General features: G+C 48.1%; 1 protein-coding gene across 1 annotated transcript in view; it reads right to left on the reverse strand.

Moving 5' to 3' along the window:
- Positions 1-10,002, reverse strand: part of NXPH1 (neurexophilin 1) — a gene marked incomplete at both ends in the record, with an annotated part of 136,482 nt that extends 126,480 nt beyond the window's left edge. The window contains one exon of the mRNA XM_084216598.1: positions 9,949-10,002. Coding sequence (XP_084072724.1) covers positions 9,949-10,002 — 54 coding nt within the window. The remainder of the gene's footprint in view (positions 1-9,948) is intronic.
- Positions 10,003-17,654: the final 7,652 nt, after the last annotated feature.

The following is a 17,654-nucleotide window of genomic DNA, read 5'->3' on the forward strand; positions in this document are numbered from 1 at the left end:
GCAGAGAGAAGAAACAAGCAGGAATGTAAAATGTGGACATTGTCAAGTAATATCCATTGCAGATGAAGGCAGCAGGATGGAGTCCATCTTTTTAAATGGTGAAGGCTTTCATGTACTATTTATTATGCACATCTTTTATGTCACATTTCTGTAGTCTATCTTCCTGATTCTTAAAGATCTGTTCACTCAGCAATTGTCCTTCACAAAGCTGCAGTATTATTGCTATGTTTTACCTATCAATATTTCTTACAAAATCTTCTCAAGGTGCAAAGCATTCCCCACATAAACATTAAGAAAAATCTCTGTATGTAACACAGAGTACTTGCAGTAAGTGACAGCAGGAATTAGTCCAAATTAGAGTCAAATTACAAACTAACATTCTGATTTTAAGTACACCAATATTTTACAATACTGTTATTGACAGTGCAATAACCAGGAGGACACAGTTTTAATATTATTCCTACTTTAAGTCTGTCTCTTCTTTTGCAAGACCTCAAATGCTAGGCATGAAAATGTAAATATAAAAAAGCAGTCCATTAATTTTATATAAGAAGATATACCTGAAGGCCTATGACAACATTTTTTGACAAAATAGCCTAGCAGAAGGAGTATTTTTCTAAAGTTCAATCAAGAATGGCTTATAAAAATGACTGTGCAGATAAATATTATGGTACAGGTGGTCTGAACTACCCATAACAGAAATTCCATTAGCTAAAATTTTTTAAGAGCTGCCAATTACACTTTCAATTTGTAGTGGTATCTGAATAGTGACAAGCAATTCTCAGAAATAGAAATGGTCTACTTAATCTTCAACATAAACAGAATCTGTCCTCCTCACACAAGTAAACAAACCATCAATTTACATGGAATCCTCTCTTGTATTACACTGAAGGATCAGGGCATAGGATCTGCTGCAGGGGAGTCTTTGTTTGTCCATAGTGTTCTCAATACGTGGCCAGAATGTTTCTCCTTTTCTATTTTTACTTTTACCCGGTAGCTCACATGCACCTCTAAAACAAGTTCAGGAAATATTGTGCCAGCTGAAAGTTAACTCACACATAATGCAAGGCTGACATAGGGCAGGGGAAGGGGAAAGAGGATCATAAAACACTGGTCACTAATCACTGGTAATGCTACTCGTGTTATTTCAAAGCATGTTCCAACTAGGAAGGTAAGAAGCACCTTTTAATTTTCAGCTGAGGATACTGTACAGATTAGATTTAAGTGACTCTCTACTTTTCTTTCTAAATAAGTAAATATAATTCTAATGCCTCAAATATTACTAATATTAATAATCAATTAATATCATATATATAGTAGATATTATAATTTAATTACATGCCTTTCCAAGAACTAAGGTTATTAGATCACTTCTTTCCTACTATTATGTTGGCTGTCAGCTCTAAACAAGCTTCTAAAACAAGTCTGTTGCACAGCTATCACCAAATTTTAAGTAAATATGCAAAGAAATAACATAGACATATTTGACTTATCAGTTTTCAGAAGCCCATCAAAATAAGAGCATTCACAAGTGCTCTTGTGCACACAATAACCAGGTTACACACACAAAGAAACAAACAGTCTCTTTGTTCTTTTGTTTTCTGTGTCAAGTCTGGGTTAGAATATGAAGTTTGAGGAAAAGAGGGCACTAATATCATAATCATTTGTTAGGCCTAATTTCTCCCCCTTCGACAGCCTGCAGATTTGGAAAGAGCAGATCATCTTTGCATGCGCTGTCATCAAAGTGATCAAACAGATTAACAGGAGAGGTGATAACCCACAGGATACTGGCAAAACTAACTTGTGAATAGAAAGGACAGAGACCAACTAGTGGACAAAATTTTTTTGAGCAGATACAGGGGGCAAGGAAGAAAATATTACTAAATCTCTCCTCAGAGAGGAAAAGACAAGGCAGCAGGAGAGACGATGCAGTGTGCAAGGCAGATGAACGTCCCTGAGACATTTGTCACCAGCTGGACGGTGAGACATTGACATTAATGAGGGTGGCATTTGGAAGATAAAAGCAGTATCTCTGCAGCAGACAATGCAGTTGTGAGACACCACGCACAGGGATATGGTGTAATCAAAAGGGACTGGAGAATGTTCGCATCCAGCAAAAGCATCACAATCACTACTGGTATTCATGGGAGAATATGGATCAGGAATAAATGGCTTATGGTTTCATCTGGAAGGCTGGTGGAGATTGTGGGTTATTTTACCTCTCAGCCCAGTCAATTCCCATCACATTCCTTTATTGAAGGACTCTTCATCAGTCATTCACTTACACCTGCCTTGCCAAAAGTCACTGTTTCATTGACAAGTGGTTTTCAGGCAGTAGAGCTCTAGAGGATAGCTCTGTTGATAGTAAGTGGGATTTACAGGGGTGGAGGCAGTTGCCTGTGATTATCTCCTCGTGAAAGCAAGTGCAGGGCTGGGAGATACCCTGAGCACTGTCTGCCAGGACACAGGCAATCAATTGAAGGCAACAAGATCTGGCTGCCCCTCACAGGTGCCTCAGAGTGCCACTACCCCCAAAAATGACATCAACTGTGTCTGAGAGACACTCCTGCCCGGACCCATTGGATTAAAAAAGTCTTTGTTAATTAATAACCCCCTGTTCTCCTGTCTCAGTGTCAGTCATGTCTCAGACCTCATTTTTTACTCCAGTGCTTTTGGATACCTCTGGTGTCTCTCCAAAAGGAGAGGATGTCATGGTCCTGGGGTAAAATGTGACAAAACCTAGCATCTCAGAACAGCTTTCCTATCCCCAGATTAATTCTACCACCCCTGCTCCACCACATACACATGTATTGTCCCTCTGACCAGCTTTTCCTCAGAAAACAAAGCTATCATTTCACCACTGAGCGAAAGACAGTGAGCAGCAACAGTAAACAAATACATCCATCTGCTGGTCCACCCCTCTCCTTCTTCCTTCAGGAAAACTGGTACAGAGCGCCAAGCCCCAAGTCCAGAGTGTGTTGAGGATGAGGTTTAAGCAGCAGCAGCCCAAAACCTTGAGTAGCCCGGGACGGGGCGCCTGTGAGCGAGTGGCCGGCCGTGCGGGCCGGGCCGGGGCGGCCGCTGTCCGCGGTGCTGCCCCGGCCCGGGCTCTCTCCAGGGTGCTGCCCCGGCCCGGGCGCTCTCCAGGGTGCTGCCCCGGCCCGGCGCTCTCCAGGGTGCTGCCCCGGCCCGGCGCTCTCCAGGGTGCTGCCCCGGCCCGGGCGCTCTCCAGGGTGCTGCCCCGGCCCGGGTGCTCTCCAGGGTGCTGCCCCGGCCCGGCTCTCTCCAGGGTGGTGCTGCACGACGCTGCTGGCCCGGCCAGGGGGCAGCGCCAGCCCCGGCCCGGCGCCCAGCGGGACACTCAGCACTAGCCCTCTGTCGGCCCCATTGCCAGAGCTTGCCCGCTCTCTCCGCAGCGCCTGCACTCGCCGTCCGTGGCTCGAAACACCCAGCATCTCCGACAGAGGGGGTGAAAACACGTTTCAAAATAAACAAACAAACAAATAAATAAATAAATAAACAACACGTAGACTACTCATACTCTGAAGAAAGTTTCAGATGTGGATCCAGCAACGAAAGGGAAATAGGAAGCCAGACTAAGGCAAAATGTGCTACGGACAAGCTCTTTCTGCTTCCTCAATAACACTTCAAGCAAGGAGTGCAGCCCCACATGTGAAAGGAACCATGTCCCCGTCCTACTGCAGAGTTTTGAGAGCCTCTCTATTGTCCTTTAATACCGTCTCTCTGCTTTGATACAAAAAAAAATTTGAAAGAGTATGGCAAAGCGATAGAAGAAATCTGATTGAATCAATCACAGTGAAGCCCAGCAAGACGGATTATGGAAAAAGAAGCTGTATTTTTAAGTAACGACCGGCATCACAGTAGTTAAAATGGAACAGAAAAGCCTCTCGAAAAGTCAATTCTTATGCAGATGAGGTGACAAGAGAGATTTTCTCTCTCTTCGAGGGCTCACTGAATTCCTAATTTGCCCCTAGAAGCCCTAGAGGAATGAGGAAGAAAGGGTGGGAATATCGGGATTGCTAGTCGTAACAAATATTATGGTGATCTGGATTGTTGCCTAGAAATGCACTGAAAATTAGGGGATCCAATGCCATTGTCTCAGCCGAGCTATTTGTCTTGACCTTCGGCTTTGTCCATCCAGGCTGAACAAACTTCCTGCAATGAGCGTCGCCCCCGCTGTCTGCCAGCCACACAACTTTGATCTCTCTGGGTCACAGAAAGGGAAAGAGAATGAGAGGCAGTTTCCCCTCCGAAAAAAGAAAAAGGGCACTGGCAGAAGTTTATACAACAGCCAGAAAAACGTAGTGTTAAACAATAAACTGGGAAATGTGCTGTCCTGTTAAACAGAGAGTAGTTTGCACAGCATTGAGAACTCGCCAATATATATCATATCAATAAAAAGGAGCTCTTCGAAAGCTTGCATAGTAATTGAGATTGGAGATCTTTTTTGATATGGGTTGGCATTTCCTCATATCAATCTGACAGAGCCAACTCAGGAAATTGCTGGTAATATTCATCTGGGGAGCACTTTCATTAAACGTAATTCATTCGACTTTCACAATAAATTGAGTGACATCCTTACAGCAGAACCTTTTTATCCTTGATGAAGTGCTTGCCAGCCTTTGGTTTTCCACTTTATTGTCACATTCCTTAAAGCAGAATCGTCAACATGTCAATCTGCTGCATGAAAAAATGCTAAAGCTGTATTTACAAAGCACCCAGGAGGTGGTTTAATGCTGACTTACAAGAAGAGCGAGCTGGGTGTTAAACTATCTGCTAAATCACATTAAAACTTCACCCAAATCCAGTCGGGAGAACAGAAGCCAATCCTAGGGAGGCTAGGATGGCTCACACATTCATTTTCTCCAAGTGCTGGCTATTCCGAGCAATTGGTTTCTTAACCTGCTTCACCGCACTTTCCAAGACGATTAGGAAATGGGTTTTTTTGTTAATTAAAATGGCGGTTTAGAGATGCAGGGAAATATTAAAGAGGTTAAAATGGATACCTCTAGGTACCGTAAGGACTTGGAAGGCTAATCGAAGAGAGGCAGGGATATTGGATTACATTCAGGTACCTCCCCAGAAGGTGAAATCTATTCCAGATTGCTTTCTCCAACTATACACTAAATTAAAATAGTGTGTACTAAGCATCAGGAAAAAGAAAGTTCAGTGCAGGGAAACCCCTTCTAGAACTAGCACAGGTCTCTGGTGGTTAGAAAGCAAGGAAACCTGGAAAAGAATACACTATCCTCAGCTTGGGAAAAAAAAAATCAAGAGCGTAGATAAGTTTGTTTTACCTACAAGAGGTCGGGGTCCCGTTGTTATTCCTGTGTCTTACCTGTCGAAAGGGTAATTTTTTCCCCTTACACCACCGCTACAGTGTCTCTCAAACTCGTTTAGGAAGAGGGAACAGGAGCTTCTCAAGGCTACGTAAACTCCCCCGCACAAAAAGCCACTACTGTCCCTGCTCGCCAAGCGCTCTTCCCCGCCCTCCCTGCCATCGACGTCAATTTGAAAATTGAAAGAAAACGCTTATTTGAGGGGAAAAAAGCAATACCCGAATGCATTCACCACCAAATGCCTCTGAGAAAATACTGTGGGTGGTGATTACGATAGGACAATGCCTCCTGTCTCTTTTGTTTTCTGCCTATAGAGGTGTGAGTTTGTTTGTTGGGCTTTTTTTTTCCTTCCGTGACAAAGTAGGACACAATCAGCAACAATCTTTAAAAAGAAGGAAGAAAAAAAAATCAGCTTATCTTCGCCGCACGTGATATTTCCTCACGTTCACCACAGCTTTCATTAACCTGGATGAAATGACCGCAAACACTGCGACACACAGGGAAATTAAATGTACACAAATTCTGAAGCCGCTAACCCCCTGTTTACCCCCTCAGCAAATACTGTACCAAGTGTGCCATCGCCGAGGACAATTTTAAACCTCTGTTATTCACAACAATTTTGCAGGGAAGCTCCTCTCGGCTGTCAGAAGGCCTCCAAGCTACGGTGACGGTGTGAAACAGAGCTTAAAATCCCAGCCCGGCACGGGGGGAAGGTTAGCAGGCTGTTTCCAAAGCCCCTCTGCCAAAGCCATCGTGTTTAACAAGGTGCCCCGTGAGCCCCGCAGTTTTACTCCTCTGGCAAAGCGCCGCGCAGGAAAGCTCCCCCCGCGCAACAGCCTTCACCGCGGGGTGCAAAACCACCCCTCCTTCTGCTCTTGCGCTGCTTAAGTTCTGCACAGAGTTGAAGCACTCTGCTACCCGGCTCCGGTGCGTATCCTAATTAAACCCACCGATGAATAAACACTTTGCTGGAAGACGACAAGTCGGGCGGGGGATGAAGGGGGGAGGGATCCTTACCCTAGCAGCATGCCATGCAAAATCCCGACTGATTTTAGTTCCGCACCCACTGCTCCGGTGTAGGAGCACCTAAGTGACGAGCTGAAGTCTCTTCGAGCCGGGATGACCCAGGCAAAAGAGGTGCATGTACCCACTCCGCGCTTGTGCGGTGAGGGAAGGTGTCCCCAGAGCGGGCGGGAGTCGAGCCTGTGACCGTGACGGGGGCGAAATCCCGCCGTGAGCGAGCCCTTCGCGCCCGCCGCGGCCGGGGCTGCGCGGGGCCCGGGAGCGCCGGGACGGGACGGGACGGGACGGGACGGGACGGGACGGGACGGGGAGGGACGGGACGGGGAGGGACGGGACGAGCGCCCGTCGCCGCCGGGAGCTGCCGGCCACAGCCCGCCGGGCCCCGCCACACGGAGCGGCTCCGCAGCTGCCGGCACGGAAACGGTCTGCCTCCTCCTTCGAGGGCCTGCTTGACCTGTCCCTCTGAGAAATAATACTCAGGATCCTTGCCGTCCTTCCTAACAGCCCGCGCGTTTTGTAGCCACTTCTGCAGCTTGCTGCTTCCACACAGGGGGAAAAAATAAGGAAGAAATGAAAAGAAACAGCCCGGCCTTTTACTGTCCTGTGGTGTCGGACTGGAAGTTCACCGGCAACCAGGCAGGAGGTACAACGAGAATGTTTTCCTTAAAGGAATGGTGTAAAATCCCAGCGTCCTTACAAACAGAACTCAATTCTATGAGAGTCTGCGATCTCCGGATGTTATTTTGGTTTTTTTCTTTACTCTTTACGTTCTTCCTCACTGACGATTCTGAGCTCAGCACAGCACTGTTAGTTAAGGAAACATCATCCATTAGAATCAGACTAAGATGCTTTTGAGAGAACAGCAGTGATGTGGAGTGTCGTGGTAAATGAGATCTAGTGTAGGTGTCTGAATACTTTCTGCAGCTTTTTAAAAGTAGAGAAAGAAAACAAGAGCAAGATTTTAAAGGTTAACTCCCAATTCTGCCAAATAAGTACTGACTTACCTATTCAGGCCAGAGGAAATGCACTACCATTGAAAATCAAATATAACATTTTCAATTAACTGCACAGCTCAAATCAAGGAGAAAATGCATCTCGCAATGCACAACTAATGTTCTTCTTAATAAACATAATATGGTGAACTATCTCTACCCCAGCAAAAGTCCTACTCATTCAGATTGGCCACGATCTCTATAAATTTCAGGCAATAAGGCTGAATAGCATATGGCCCTATTAAAAGGGGAAGAAAAGCAGAAGCACTATTTTTTTTCCTAAAGATTTCTTACAAAGAGGTTTAAAGGGGGAGGGGGGAAAAAGAATTTAAAAGAAAAAAAAAGAAAAAGAGCAGCGGTTTGCTGAGTGAAGAGAAATTACAAGGCAGACAGAGTGTGTAAATGAGTGACTTCAAGGCAGCCCAGCCTCACTGCAGCTGTTCACTCTCCATGAACACCTCCTAATTCAGGCGAAGGGGAAACAGGCTATTTTCCCTCTCACCTATATTATTAACCCCTCTCAAAAAGGTTTTTTAAACAAACTCGATAGGAAGCTGTTTGTGCTGCCATTTCCTTTACCCTTCCTAACAGTTTGAGCATTGAAAATTTAATTCCTAATTGAAACTGCTTTTGTCCACGCAGAGCAACGTGCACATACGGATAGGCACAACAAAGTGCTGCACCTTGCTGCTTTGTGGCACCGCATTAAAGCTTTAATCAAAACTTCATGCTTCGGTGCTAATAAACAGTTTGTTATCATGCGATGGCCTAATGCAAACTTTCCGAGTCACTCCTGAAATACAGAGAATAGGGGGAGATTGGCATCAACCTGGAAGTATCGAGTTATAAAGAAGAATCGTACTAGGGAAATCCTTTGGAACCTCCCCGAGTGTTTTGGCAGAAGACACAGACCAGCTGAAGGGCGCATTCCCTCCCCCTAGCTGGTCTTTTATTCCCGATTTTTTTTTTTTCTGTATCATATTTCGCATTGTTTCGAGGGAAACTTGAAAATCGTCTCCTTCACTCTGCAATGCCAAGTCCTCGGAAAAAAAAAAAAAGTATTCAGGTAATGAAGTCTGTAACTAAACGGTAATTGAATCAGCATAATTTGCACACTGAATGGTTTTCAAATGCTCCCAGTTTACAATTAAAGGAGAATTAATGCGCTTGTTGTTCAGACTGCAGCGCATTAGAATAAATCCAGCACTGTTGTTGTAATGAGTCGAGAGCAGTTTAACTGCCAGCAAACACATTTAAAATTTAACACGACGTATCGATCTCGCTCCGGCTTTTTGATGGATTATTTGCCACGCACTTTTCTCCCCATTTCCCCCCACCCCTCCACCCCCACCCCAGCTATAAAATTCGCAGGGAGAAGAGACGCCCGCGGCAGACGTGGCACCGCCCGGCGAGGGCAGGACCCCCGATGTGGTAGCCACGTCGGGCGGGCACGGGAAGGGCCGGGAGGTGCCGGACCGGGCCGGGATTGGGCCGGGATTGGGCCGGGATTGGGCCGGGCCGGGCCGGGCGCGGCGGGCGCTGCGCGGGCGCGGTTGGAGCGCGCGCGGCCCCGCCTGCCCCCCGCGCCCCGCCCGCGCCGGGCCCGCGCCCCATTGGCTGCCCCGCGCGGGGCCGCGCGCGCTGCCCCCCAGCGCCCCCGGGCGGCGCGGCCGCCACAGCGCAGGGAGCGGCGGCGCGGGCAGCGCCCGGAGCCCGGGGAGCCCCGGAGCCCGAGCCCGAGAGCCGGAGCCCGAGAGCCGGAGCCGGGCCGTCACCGTCACCACCCCCAGCACGGGCGCCGGTGTGCTTCTCTCGGCAACGCTCCTGGAAAAAGGTCTTTTCCCTCCCCCGTAGCCACGGGGATGAGCTGCCGCCAAGCGTTTGCCTGCTTAACGCATCACAAGCGAGAGAGGATGCGGACTGCAAAGGGGCAGTCTGCCCGGTTTTTGTTCCTTGCAATCGTAGCGGGAATAAAGTGTGTGTGTGTGTGAAAGGAGATAACGCCGATGTTTACTCGTGTTCCCGCGGTAATCTTAAAGGAGATTTGCTACGAAAGTCAATGACACTTCTCGCGGAAAATACTAGCTGTGCTCGCCGCCGAGTGCCCGCCCGCCTGTGCCGCACCGCCCGTAGTGGCACACCGCGGGGGTTGCCTTCCGGAGGGGCTCCCACCCTCAGGAGCGAGCAGAGGGCAGGAAGTTTCCTCCATCCCACAGCCTGGCCGGGCGCCCCCGCGGCGGTGCTCTGGTGCCCACGCAGACACCCAGGGACCTGTCCGGGAGGCAGCACCGGGGGACGCGGCCCAGGAGACCCCGACCCTGCTGTGGCCCAGCGGAGCACCCCTTCCCCGCGGAGAAGTTACAGGTCTGCGCCCCCACTCCTCGCACCCCGCCGAGATTTCGCGGCCGGGACCCGCACCGCCCCGCACCGCTCCGGCCCCGGGAGGACGGGGCAGGGCTGGCTGCGGGGTGCAAGTAGTTGCCGTGAGTTTGGTCGTTCTCCGCCAGGCTGGCGCCCTCCTCCCCGACGAGCTTCCCCATGCTCGGCCCGTGAGAGGGGCCGGGGACACTCACCAGGTAGAGAGTGGGCTGCAGCAGAAGGACCGCGTACCAGTACACAGCCTGCATCCTCGCCGCTCAAACTTCCCCCGCGCTGCTTTCGCTGCCTCTTTGTTCCTTCCAGAACATAGATCCACCTGACATCCACTTTACAGAACAAGCAGAGCTCTCACCAGCCTAGACAAAAACGAAATTATAGATCCCATGACCACAAGACAAGGTTAGGCTCAGCACAAGGAGGGAAGAGAGGTGTATAGGGAAAGGGGGGGGGGGGGGGGGGGCGCGGGAGGGCGGCGGCGGGAGAGAAGGAGGAGATGAGGTGTGTGAATGGGGGTGGGCGAAACAAAAAACGATTAAAATCGAGTTAATCCATCGTTAAAGCAAAGTAATTGCACGGTCCGAGGCGGCGGCAGACCGCCTATAGGCAGCGCTCCCCAGGGCTCAGTCCTTTTACTGGGCGGGAGAGCCCCGTGGTGTAGGCTGGGACGGCCCGGGGGTGCCACTGCCAGCCCTGCCTGTCTGTGTGCCCTCGGCGGGGACCGGGCGACAGCCGCCCGCCGGTTGGCTGCGGAGCCCCGGCAGCGAGCTAGGGAGCGGAGCGGCGCCGGAGCGGGGAGAAGCCGACAGCAGACGCTGGGGTCGTGGCTCGGGATGCTTCTGGGCGCTTAAAGCCGAGGCAGAGAGCTTTGCCTTCGGGACGCCCGGGCAGGATCTGCTTACCCCTGCAAGCGCCCACCTCCCTCTGCCGCTCCTAAAGGCGCGCCGTGCCTTGCCCCGGGCCGGGACCGCGCCCCGGGGCGCCCCGACGGGCGAGGACCCCCATTCCCGGCCCCAGCCCTTCTCCGCCCCCGCGGCCCGCGGACAGCCCCGCCGCCGCGGGGGGGCCGCGCTGGGGATACGTACGGCGTGGGGGATCCGACGGCGGACGGGGCTCCGCGGGACGCTCCATGGGCGAGCCTAGAGGGGCTGAGTGCCGCGGCGCAGCCCACCACCCCTGCGCATCTCCTCGCCGCGCTCCGCGCCGAGGTGTCCCGCGGCCGCTGTGCATCCAGCGCAGGCACTGTCAGGGCGGCGGGGCGGCTGGCAGGCTCTCCCCCCCTTGCCTCCCCTTCTCCGCACACGGCCGCGCTCTGGATCCGCCGAGCAGGACACTTACGGGAGGAGGGAGCTGCCCGGGCTGCCCGCTCGCCTTCGGCGGGGGGCGCGGGCAGGAGCGGCGGCACCGGCGCTCCGGGGCGTCCAGAGCGATTTGTCTCTATTAAAAATGACTTATTGGCGAGTGAGCGGCGAGCGCCTGCTATTTAACTTCAGATAAAATCTATCTGCAAAGACCTTGGCCGATCATCTTAAAATAAAGCGCTGGAGCCGAGCACTGTCCGAGGCTCACTGCTTGGGGAAAGAGAAAGAGCAGCGGAGGGGGGAGGAGGGGGGGCTTGCTTGGCGAGGGGGGAAGGGAGGAGGGAGGAAGGGGAGTTTAGCGGCGTCCCATCCTCTCCGCTGAACGGGGTGATGAATTAGAGCCCTCCCCGGGCGGTGCGAGCTGCCTTGCGCTGCCCGCCCTGCCCACCCTGCCCGCGCTGCTGCCTGCCGTGTGTCCTGCCCTGTCCCTGCTGCCCGCCTTGTCCCTGCTGCCCACCGTGTGTCCTGCCCTGTCCCTGCTGCCTGCCCTACCCGCCCTGCTGCCTGCCTATCCGCCCTGCTGCCTGCCTCTGCCCGGGAGCGGGCGCTGCCCTCCCTGCCCTCCCTGCTGCCCGCACTGCTGCCGGGGCACAGCCCTTTCCCTCTCTGCCTGCCCGCGGGAGCCGGCTGTCCGCCTTAAAGGAGCATGGCAGAGCATCCTCTTCCTCTTTCTTCCCTTTCATTTTAGTTGTTCCACCTCCCTCTGCGGTGTCCCGTGCATCGACAGTGCCGCTCCGCCTGGGAAGTCAGCGGGCGCCCGCCAGCCCGGCACGGAGGTGGCAGGATCGCGGAGCGCAGATGGGTGACGGCTGCGGGAGCCAGGCTCCAGGATGGAAGGGCTGCTTCTCCCACGCTAGCAGGAACCTGTAGCTGGACAGCCCCTCGGAGTGAAGCTGGAAAGCTCACCCCTGTCGGGTGCTGTGGCTTATCCTGCCAACTGTCATACAAATGGAAGGGTCTCACCGACCTGTTTTTGCTTCTACTTTGCAAAGAATCCTACGGATGTTTTTCATTCACTCTTCCATCCCCTAAACGGTATCATTACTAGTGTGACACTGGGACAGGGTGAGGGGAAGGATGCCAGCAGCACAGAACAGCCTTACCAGATGCCCAAGCTCAATAGCAAACCTCAGATTTATCACTTCCCAAAGCCAAAGCAAGAAGCACGCCAGTAAGCTGTACAGAGAGGAAAAGGAGAAAGAAAAGAAAGACTTCAGATGTCCTGTCAAATCCTTCTCTCAGAGCACAAAGGGGCGACTAATATCTGTGATCTGAGGCTTCAGTATCAAGCTGTAAAATACTGTTTTAATTTTGGGGTCTGAGATTGGAACACTATAATAAAAGGGGAGCAGGGAAAGAATGGGGAGGGTAATGAGTGCTCTTTGAAATATCCGCACCAGAGCCCTCCCCCACAGCCATTTCTGCTCCAAACACCTGGAAGATGGACACCTCCATATGCTTCCAGCACCATCACTCTGCTAGACATGCAGAATGCTCATGTCACAGCTTTGAACAAAAGTGTGCAGCCTGCGAGGAATCATACTGTCATCCTGCCCCTCCAGACAGCCTCTGCGTTGCAGTGCAGGCTCAAGCTGCCTAGGGACTTCTTGTTTCAAAAGGATAACAAAAAATTGCAGCTGACTTTTCCTTTGCAACTCCCTCCTTCCTATCTTTTCCACTCTCACTTCTCCCTAAGTCTGTGGCTAGAACCACACCTAATAAACAATCTAGAGAGATGAGAGATAATGAGAGAGAGATGGCTACATAGATATGGCTCTCTTTGCATGGAACAAACTTGCCATAGACTGTGTGGAGCATACTGCTGATCATTGCAATAACTTGCTGTTTAACACAGCACAGTTACTCTTATTTTAGAAATGAAATTGCCAGGTTAGTATGGAGCAGAAAAAGCAAAGTCTGCCAGGTTTCAGTAGGTCATGTTCCTGGAGAAGACATAATTTCTTCAGGAAGGAGCAATTCAACTCTATGTAGAACTTGATTCAGTTTACCCAAGTTCTGATCACTGCCTTCCTCTTAGAGGGACAAGGCAGTAGTCCTTCCTTCAGGACAGACTACTTCAGCTGGTCAAACAGAAGAAGGCCCTCCTAGTCTTTCTCATCCAGATCCTAATACCTTGTCTGGGGGAGCATTGTGGAGCATTGAAATGTCCTTGCCCTGTGAATGCAGCAAGGTCTCCTATAAACAGCCTGATCTGTGTGGCATCTGTTTGAATTGTTGGGAAGACTCTCGAGGCAAAGTTCTTAAGGATGGAAAGATCTGTTTACTGAAGGTTCAGACTGTTCCAAGGTCTCATTGGCTTAACTGAGGGCTTCTCTCTTTGCCCTTCAGCTGACCTCCTTAGCCAGAGGCCACTGGGACAAACTTTCTAACTACAATGGAACTGAGATTTCCTTCAGAAATGCTGCTTGGATTGCTCCTTCTCTCCACTGCCATTCCAGAAGAAAGGAGTAAGGAGTACATAGGAGTCTGGATTAAGCGTTTTTATTATTAAAGAAAAAAAGTGCAAACTCCAAAGTATTCCACCTGTGAACACGTGATACTTTTTCAAAGGGAATAAAATGATAAAATGCATGTAAAAATCTGACATTTAAGATTTTTGGATACAGTCATTTGACTTTCATCTGATCCTGTAATTTTGGTGCAGCAGCTTAAGTGGAATATTGGATTTTTACAGTGAATAAGCGAATTTTAATTTCAACAGTTTGGATGCAGTTTGCAATTTTAACAATAAGGTCCTCATCAAAGCAGTATCAGCTAGTGAGGTTTTAAAGAATCACAAGTTCTGAGCTTAGTAACAGACTTTGCAAAAGACCAATTAGAGTTTAGAATGCAATTGGACTATTTCTAAAGCTTGGAAATACATTCTAGCCTTTAGATATCTTCCCTGTTTCTGCAAAGATAGCGTCCTGGCTTGAAGAACTGAAAGGGTCGCAAGCAGAAAATCCAAAGACAATGGCAAGTGATTAATAACTGTTACAGGTTCCAATGGAAGATGGGCACATCGTTTAATTGCTTGAGGCACTAGAAGAAAATACAATGCCATAATGATAAATATCAAATGATTGTGCTAAACTTACTGCACAATGTAGCTAACCTGTCTAAACATGGACAGTTATTTATGAAATAGTAAATATCCCATGGAATCCTATTCATAGAGGCCACATCTCTTATTTTGGAAATAAGATGCTTGGGAAAAAAAGCAAAGCAAAGAAGGCAAAGGTGGGCCAGAGAACAATGAAATCTATTTAAAGAGTGAAGAAGCAAAGCAACAAGAAGAGAAAGTCTGATGAATCAGTATCTGACAATATGAAGAATATTTCAGTAAGGTTATTTACATGAGTGATATGAAGTGTCCAGCCTGTAAACTGTATAGTACATATGCAGGGCATGTGCAACTCCACTATCTTATCTCTATGCAAGCTGAATTCAGCTGGAGTTGCATATGCACTACAATGACAGATTATGGCCTCCACAGCTTTTCTATATTTGTACCATACAGTGTGTGGGCCAGATGCCTCATATCACTCATGTAAATAATCTTATTGAAATGTTCTTCATATTGCCAACCATTAACTCATCAGACCTTCTCTTCTTATCCCTTCCCCTCTTCACATTTTAAATAGATTTCTTTTGTTTCAAGGAAATCTTCATGTTTGAAGAGAGCATTTTTATGGTTGGTATAAATACTACAAACAGAGTCCCTTGTCACATTTTATTTCCATTTTTCAAGGTCAGAATATGACTGTATGTACTATTGCTATTTCTAAATATAAAAATATCTCTGTGAGACTTTTATTTTTATTACATTGATTTCTGCCTACTTACAGTCAAAGGCACACCACAAAGTGATGTTTCTCTGTATCCCATACGGAAAAATACAGGAATACTCCAATCCCTTCAAGAGAAGTGCCTTGTATTCATGGTGTTCTTAACTATTGCTCCTGACACTATACCGTGAGGATTCACACCATGCTGGAGTGAGATGTGAATTTAGCATCCAAGACTAAAAGGTAAGGTAGAAACAGCTGTGTCTGGACCATCAGTGCTTCTGTGATATAAACATGAGTAAGGCTTATTGCAGGTGACACTCAGTGTGCACAAAAAATGCTTGAGATGAGGTAAGACATAAATTATAATCTATATGAATAAAACTTACAGCCAAGCTTATCTATGGGATTCTCTCATTAGTAATGTCTTTAAATTCAAGGAGGAGGGGAAATAATGAATTTAATATGTAAAAATCTTTCAAACTTCCATTGCATAGGGAGCTTCTTTTCTAACATAATATTGTTAACATAATATAATTTTATATATAGAATATATATATATAATTATAATTACATAATTATGTTGAGACATTTTTATTTGCATTCCACTTTTATTTTATCCATTACATCTAGATAATTTTCTACAGTGGGAATACAGGAAATAATAGCTATAAGAAGAGGAGAAAAAGAATTTAAAGTAAGAAAGAAGTCTGTACTAAGTCTGTATAGTAGGTCCAGAAAATACCACAACTTGGGTGAGTTTGCAGAAGACATAATTAGATTTCAAAAAATAATGTAGGACTAAGTGAATTGCTTAATTAAAATCCAATTATTAGAATATTTCATGATGTCCACTCTAGGGATTATTAGCTGACAGCAACACTTGTTGGAATAATAAAACTTGATAAAAAAAGTTTTATTAAAATTTCTCTGTCTATGAGTATGGGTTTTAATTGCAAAATAACACAATGTGTACCATGTCAGCTGGGAAGGCTTTATACAAGAAAGCTAAAATATGAGAGTTAAATTGTCTTGAAGAAGAAACTGATGTAAGGGAGAGTCTGCAAAGCCAGTTTTCTTCCTTTCAGTGATGGTGAGGAAGAGAGCAGGGAAGTCTCTGAAGGCTTCTTGGGCTGCTGGTTGAGCTGAAGGAAGGAGGAATGCTTGCAGCCCAGGCCATGGTCAGGGCAGCTGCCCTCGGCTGCTGGGAGCAGTTTGCTTTTCAAGGGTTGAGTCAGAGAGCTGCATAAACCTTGAGCATTCAGAGCAGAAGGACACTCGACAGAGAATGAGGAGGAATGGCAAAATTTCACCCCAAAAGCCTGCCAGGGCAGGACATCCTGGCTCTACATTATATGTGCCAAAACAATACTGCGAAGCCACACCTTGTGAAGCAGCAATCAACTATTTTCCATTCACTGTATTATAAGCAGGAATAAAATCTCTGATGCAGAGTTAAGTTCACCGAAGGCAGATCTCTTTAGTATCTTTGCCTCTGCCTCTTTTTTTCCTCCTTCATCCTGTATTGACTGTGTACACCCAACAGCAGAGCTGTCCTGAAGCCAGAACTCACTTGTCACTCTCTGGAGTGGCTGCAGCTGCAGCCAGGCAGGGCAGGGCAAGACATCAGGCTGCATGCCCAGTCAGGCTCTTCTTGGTGCTGGAGCTATCACACTGAAGGCTCTGGGGGCAGCTCTTTCCACCCACTCCTCTGCCCCTGGGGGTTTGTGGCAGGCACACTGGTGCCAGGCTGACAGGCAGAGGGTGCTGGGTGTGCTGCTCTGCACTCACCCACCCACCGAGCCAGGCTGGGGCTACAGCTCTTACATGCTGCACTAAAAAGCTCTATTGACCTCAGGAAGGGAAGCACAGGTGGTAAATTACTGGAATGGCTGTGTCCAAAAGGAACCTTATTCTCTTTTAAGAAAGCATCTGATAAAAGGGCAAATGATCTCAGAAGTGCCTGAGCTCAGGCACGGGACACTTCATGTCAAATACAGCTGCCACTGGCTGTAGCTTGGAAGAAACCTGCTTCTGAGTGAGTGTTCAGTGTGTTTTGTGGAGCTCTGAACCCTTTCACATTGTTTTTGCTTCATGGTGGGTTTGTAAATTACCAACTGCACTGATTTTGCCTCTAGCTCAGCGAGTAGCAGAACCTGAGGGGGATTTTTTTACCTTTCATAATGAATAACTTAATATTGTTTTACCTATAAGACAAAATGAGCTATCAAGAAACTATTCATAAATTCATATTTGTCTTTCATGTTTTAGACCTGTAAATTTGGGTGCCCATTCCGCTCATCACCAGATAAATCAAAGTATTGAGACTTCCTTTGAACAAGGTGGAGTTGAGCTTTTGTGAGAAATCTGCTTTGGATATGTCTTGCAGCAACAAGAACCTGTAAAGACAATTTTTTTCCAAGTCCCAAGTAAATTATTTCACGTGGTCAGGTCTTAAGACCAACAAGGAATATTTTTTAAACTATTGAAGGCTGTTTACATTTCATGATCAAGATTGTACATTTTAGCTATAGTACTTGGAACTAAAAAGGCACCAACATGTTTTATTTTCTTTGTTAGCTTGAGGGCATTCTCTTAGTCTTAGGTGTAAAAGACAGTCTTCAGTTAGACAATGGCCCACCCAAGTGAGCCACATCTTGTTACTTCACTGAAGTACAAAACAGCTTTGATATTTTCACTGTTTAGAGGATCAGAAAGAAATGTGGCAATATGGGAAGCAGATATATACTTTGC

The sequence above is a fragment of the Fringilla coelebs genome, assembly GCF_963513975.1.
Source record: "Fringilla coelebs genome assembly, chromosome: 1".
NCBI classification, from domain to species: Eukaryota; Metazoa; Chordata; class Aves; order Passeriformes; family Fringillidae; genus Fringilla; species Fringilla coelebs.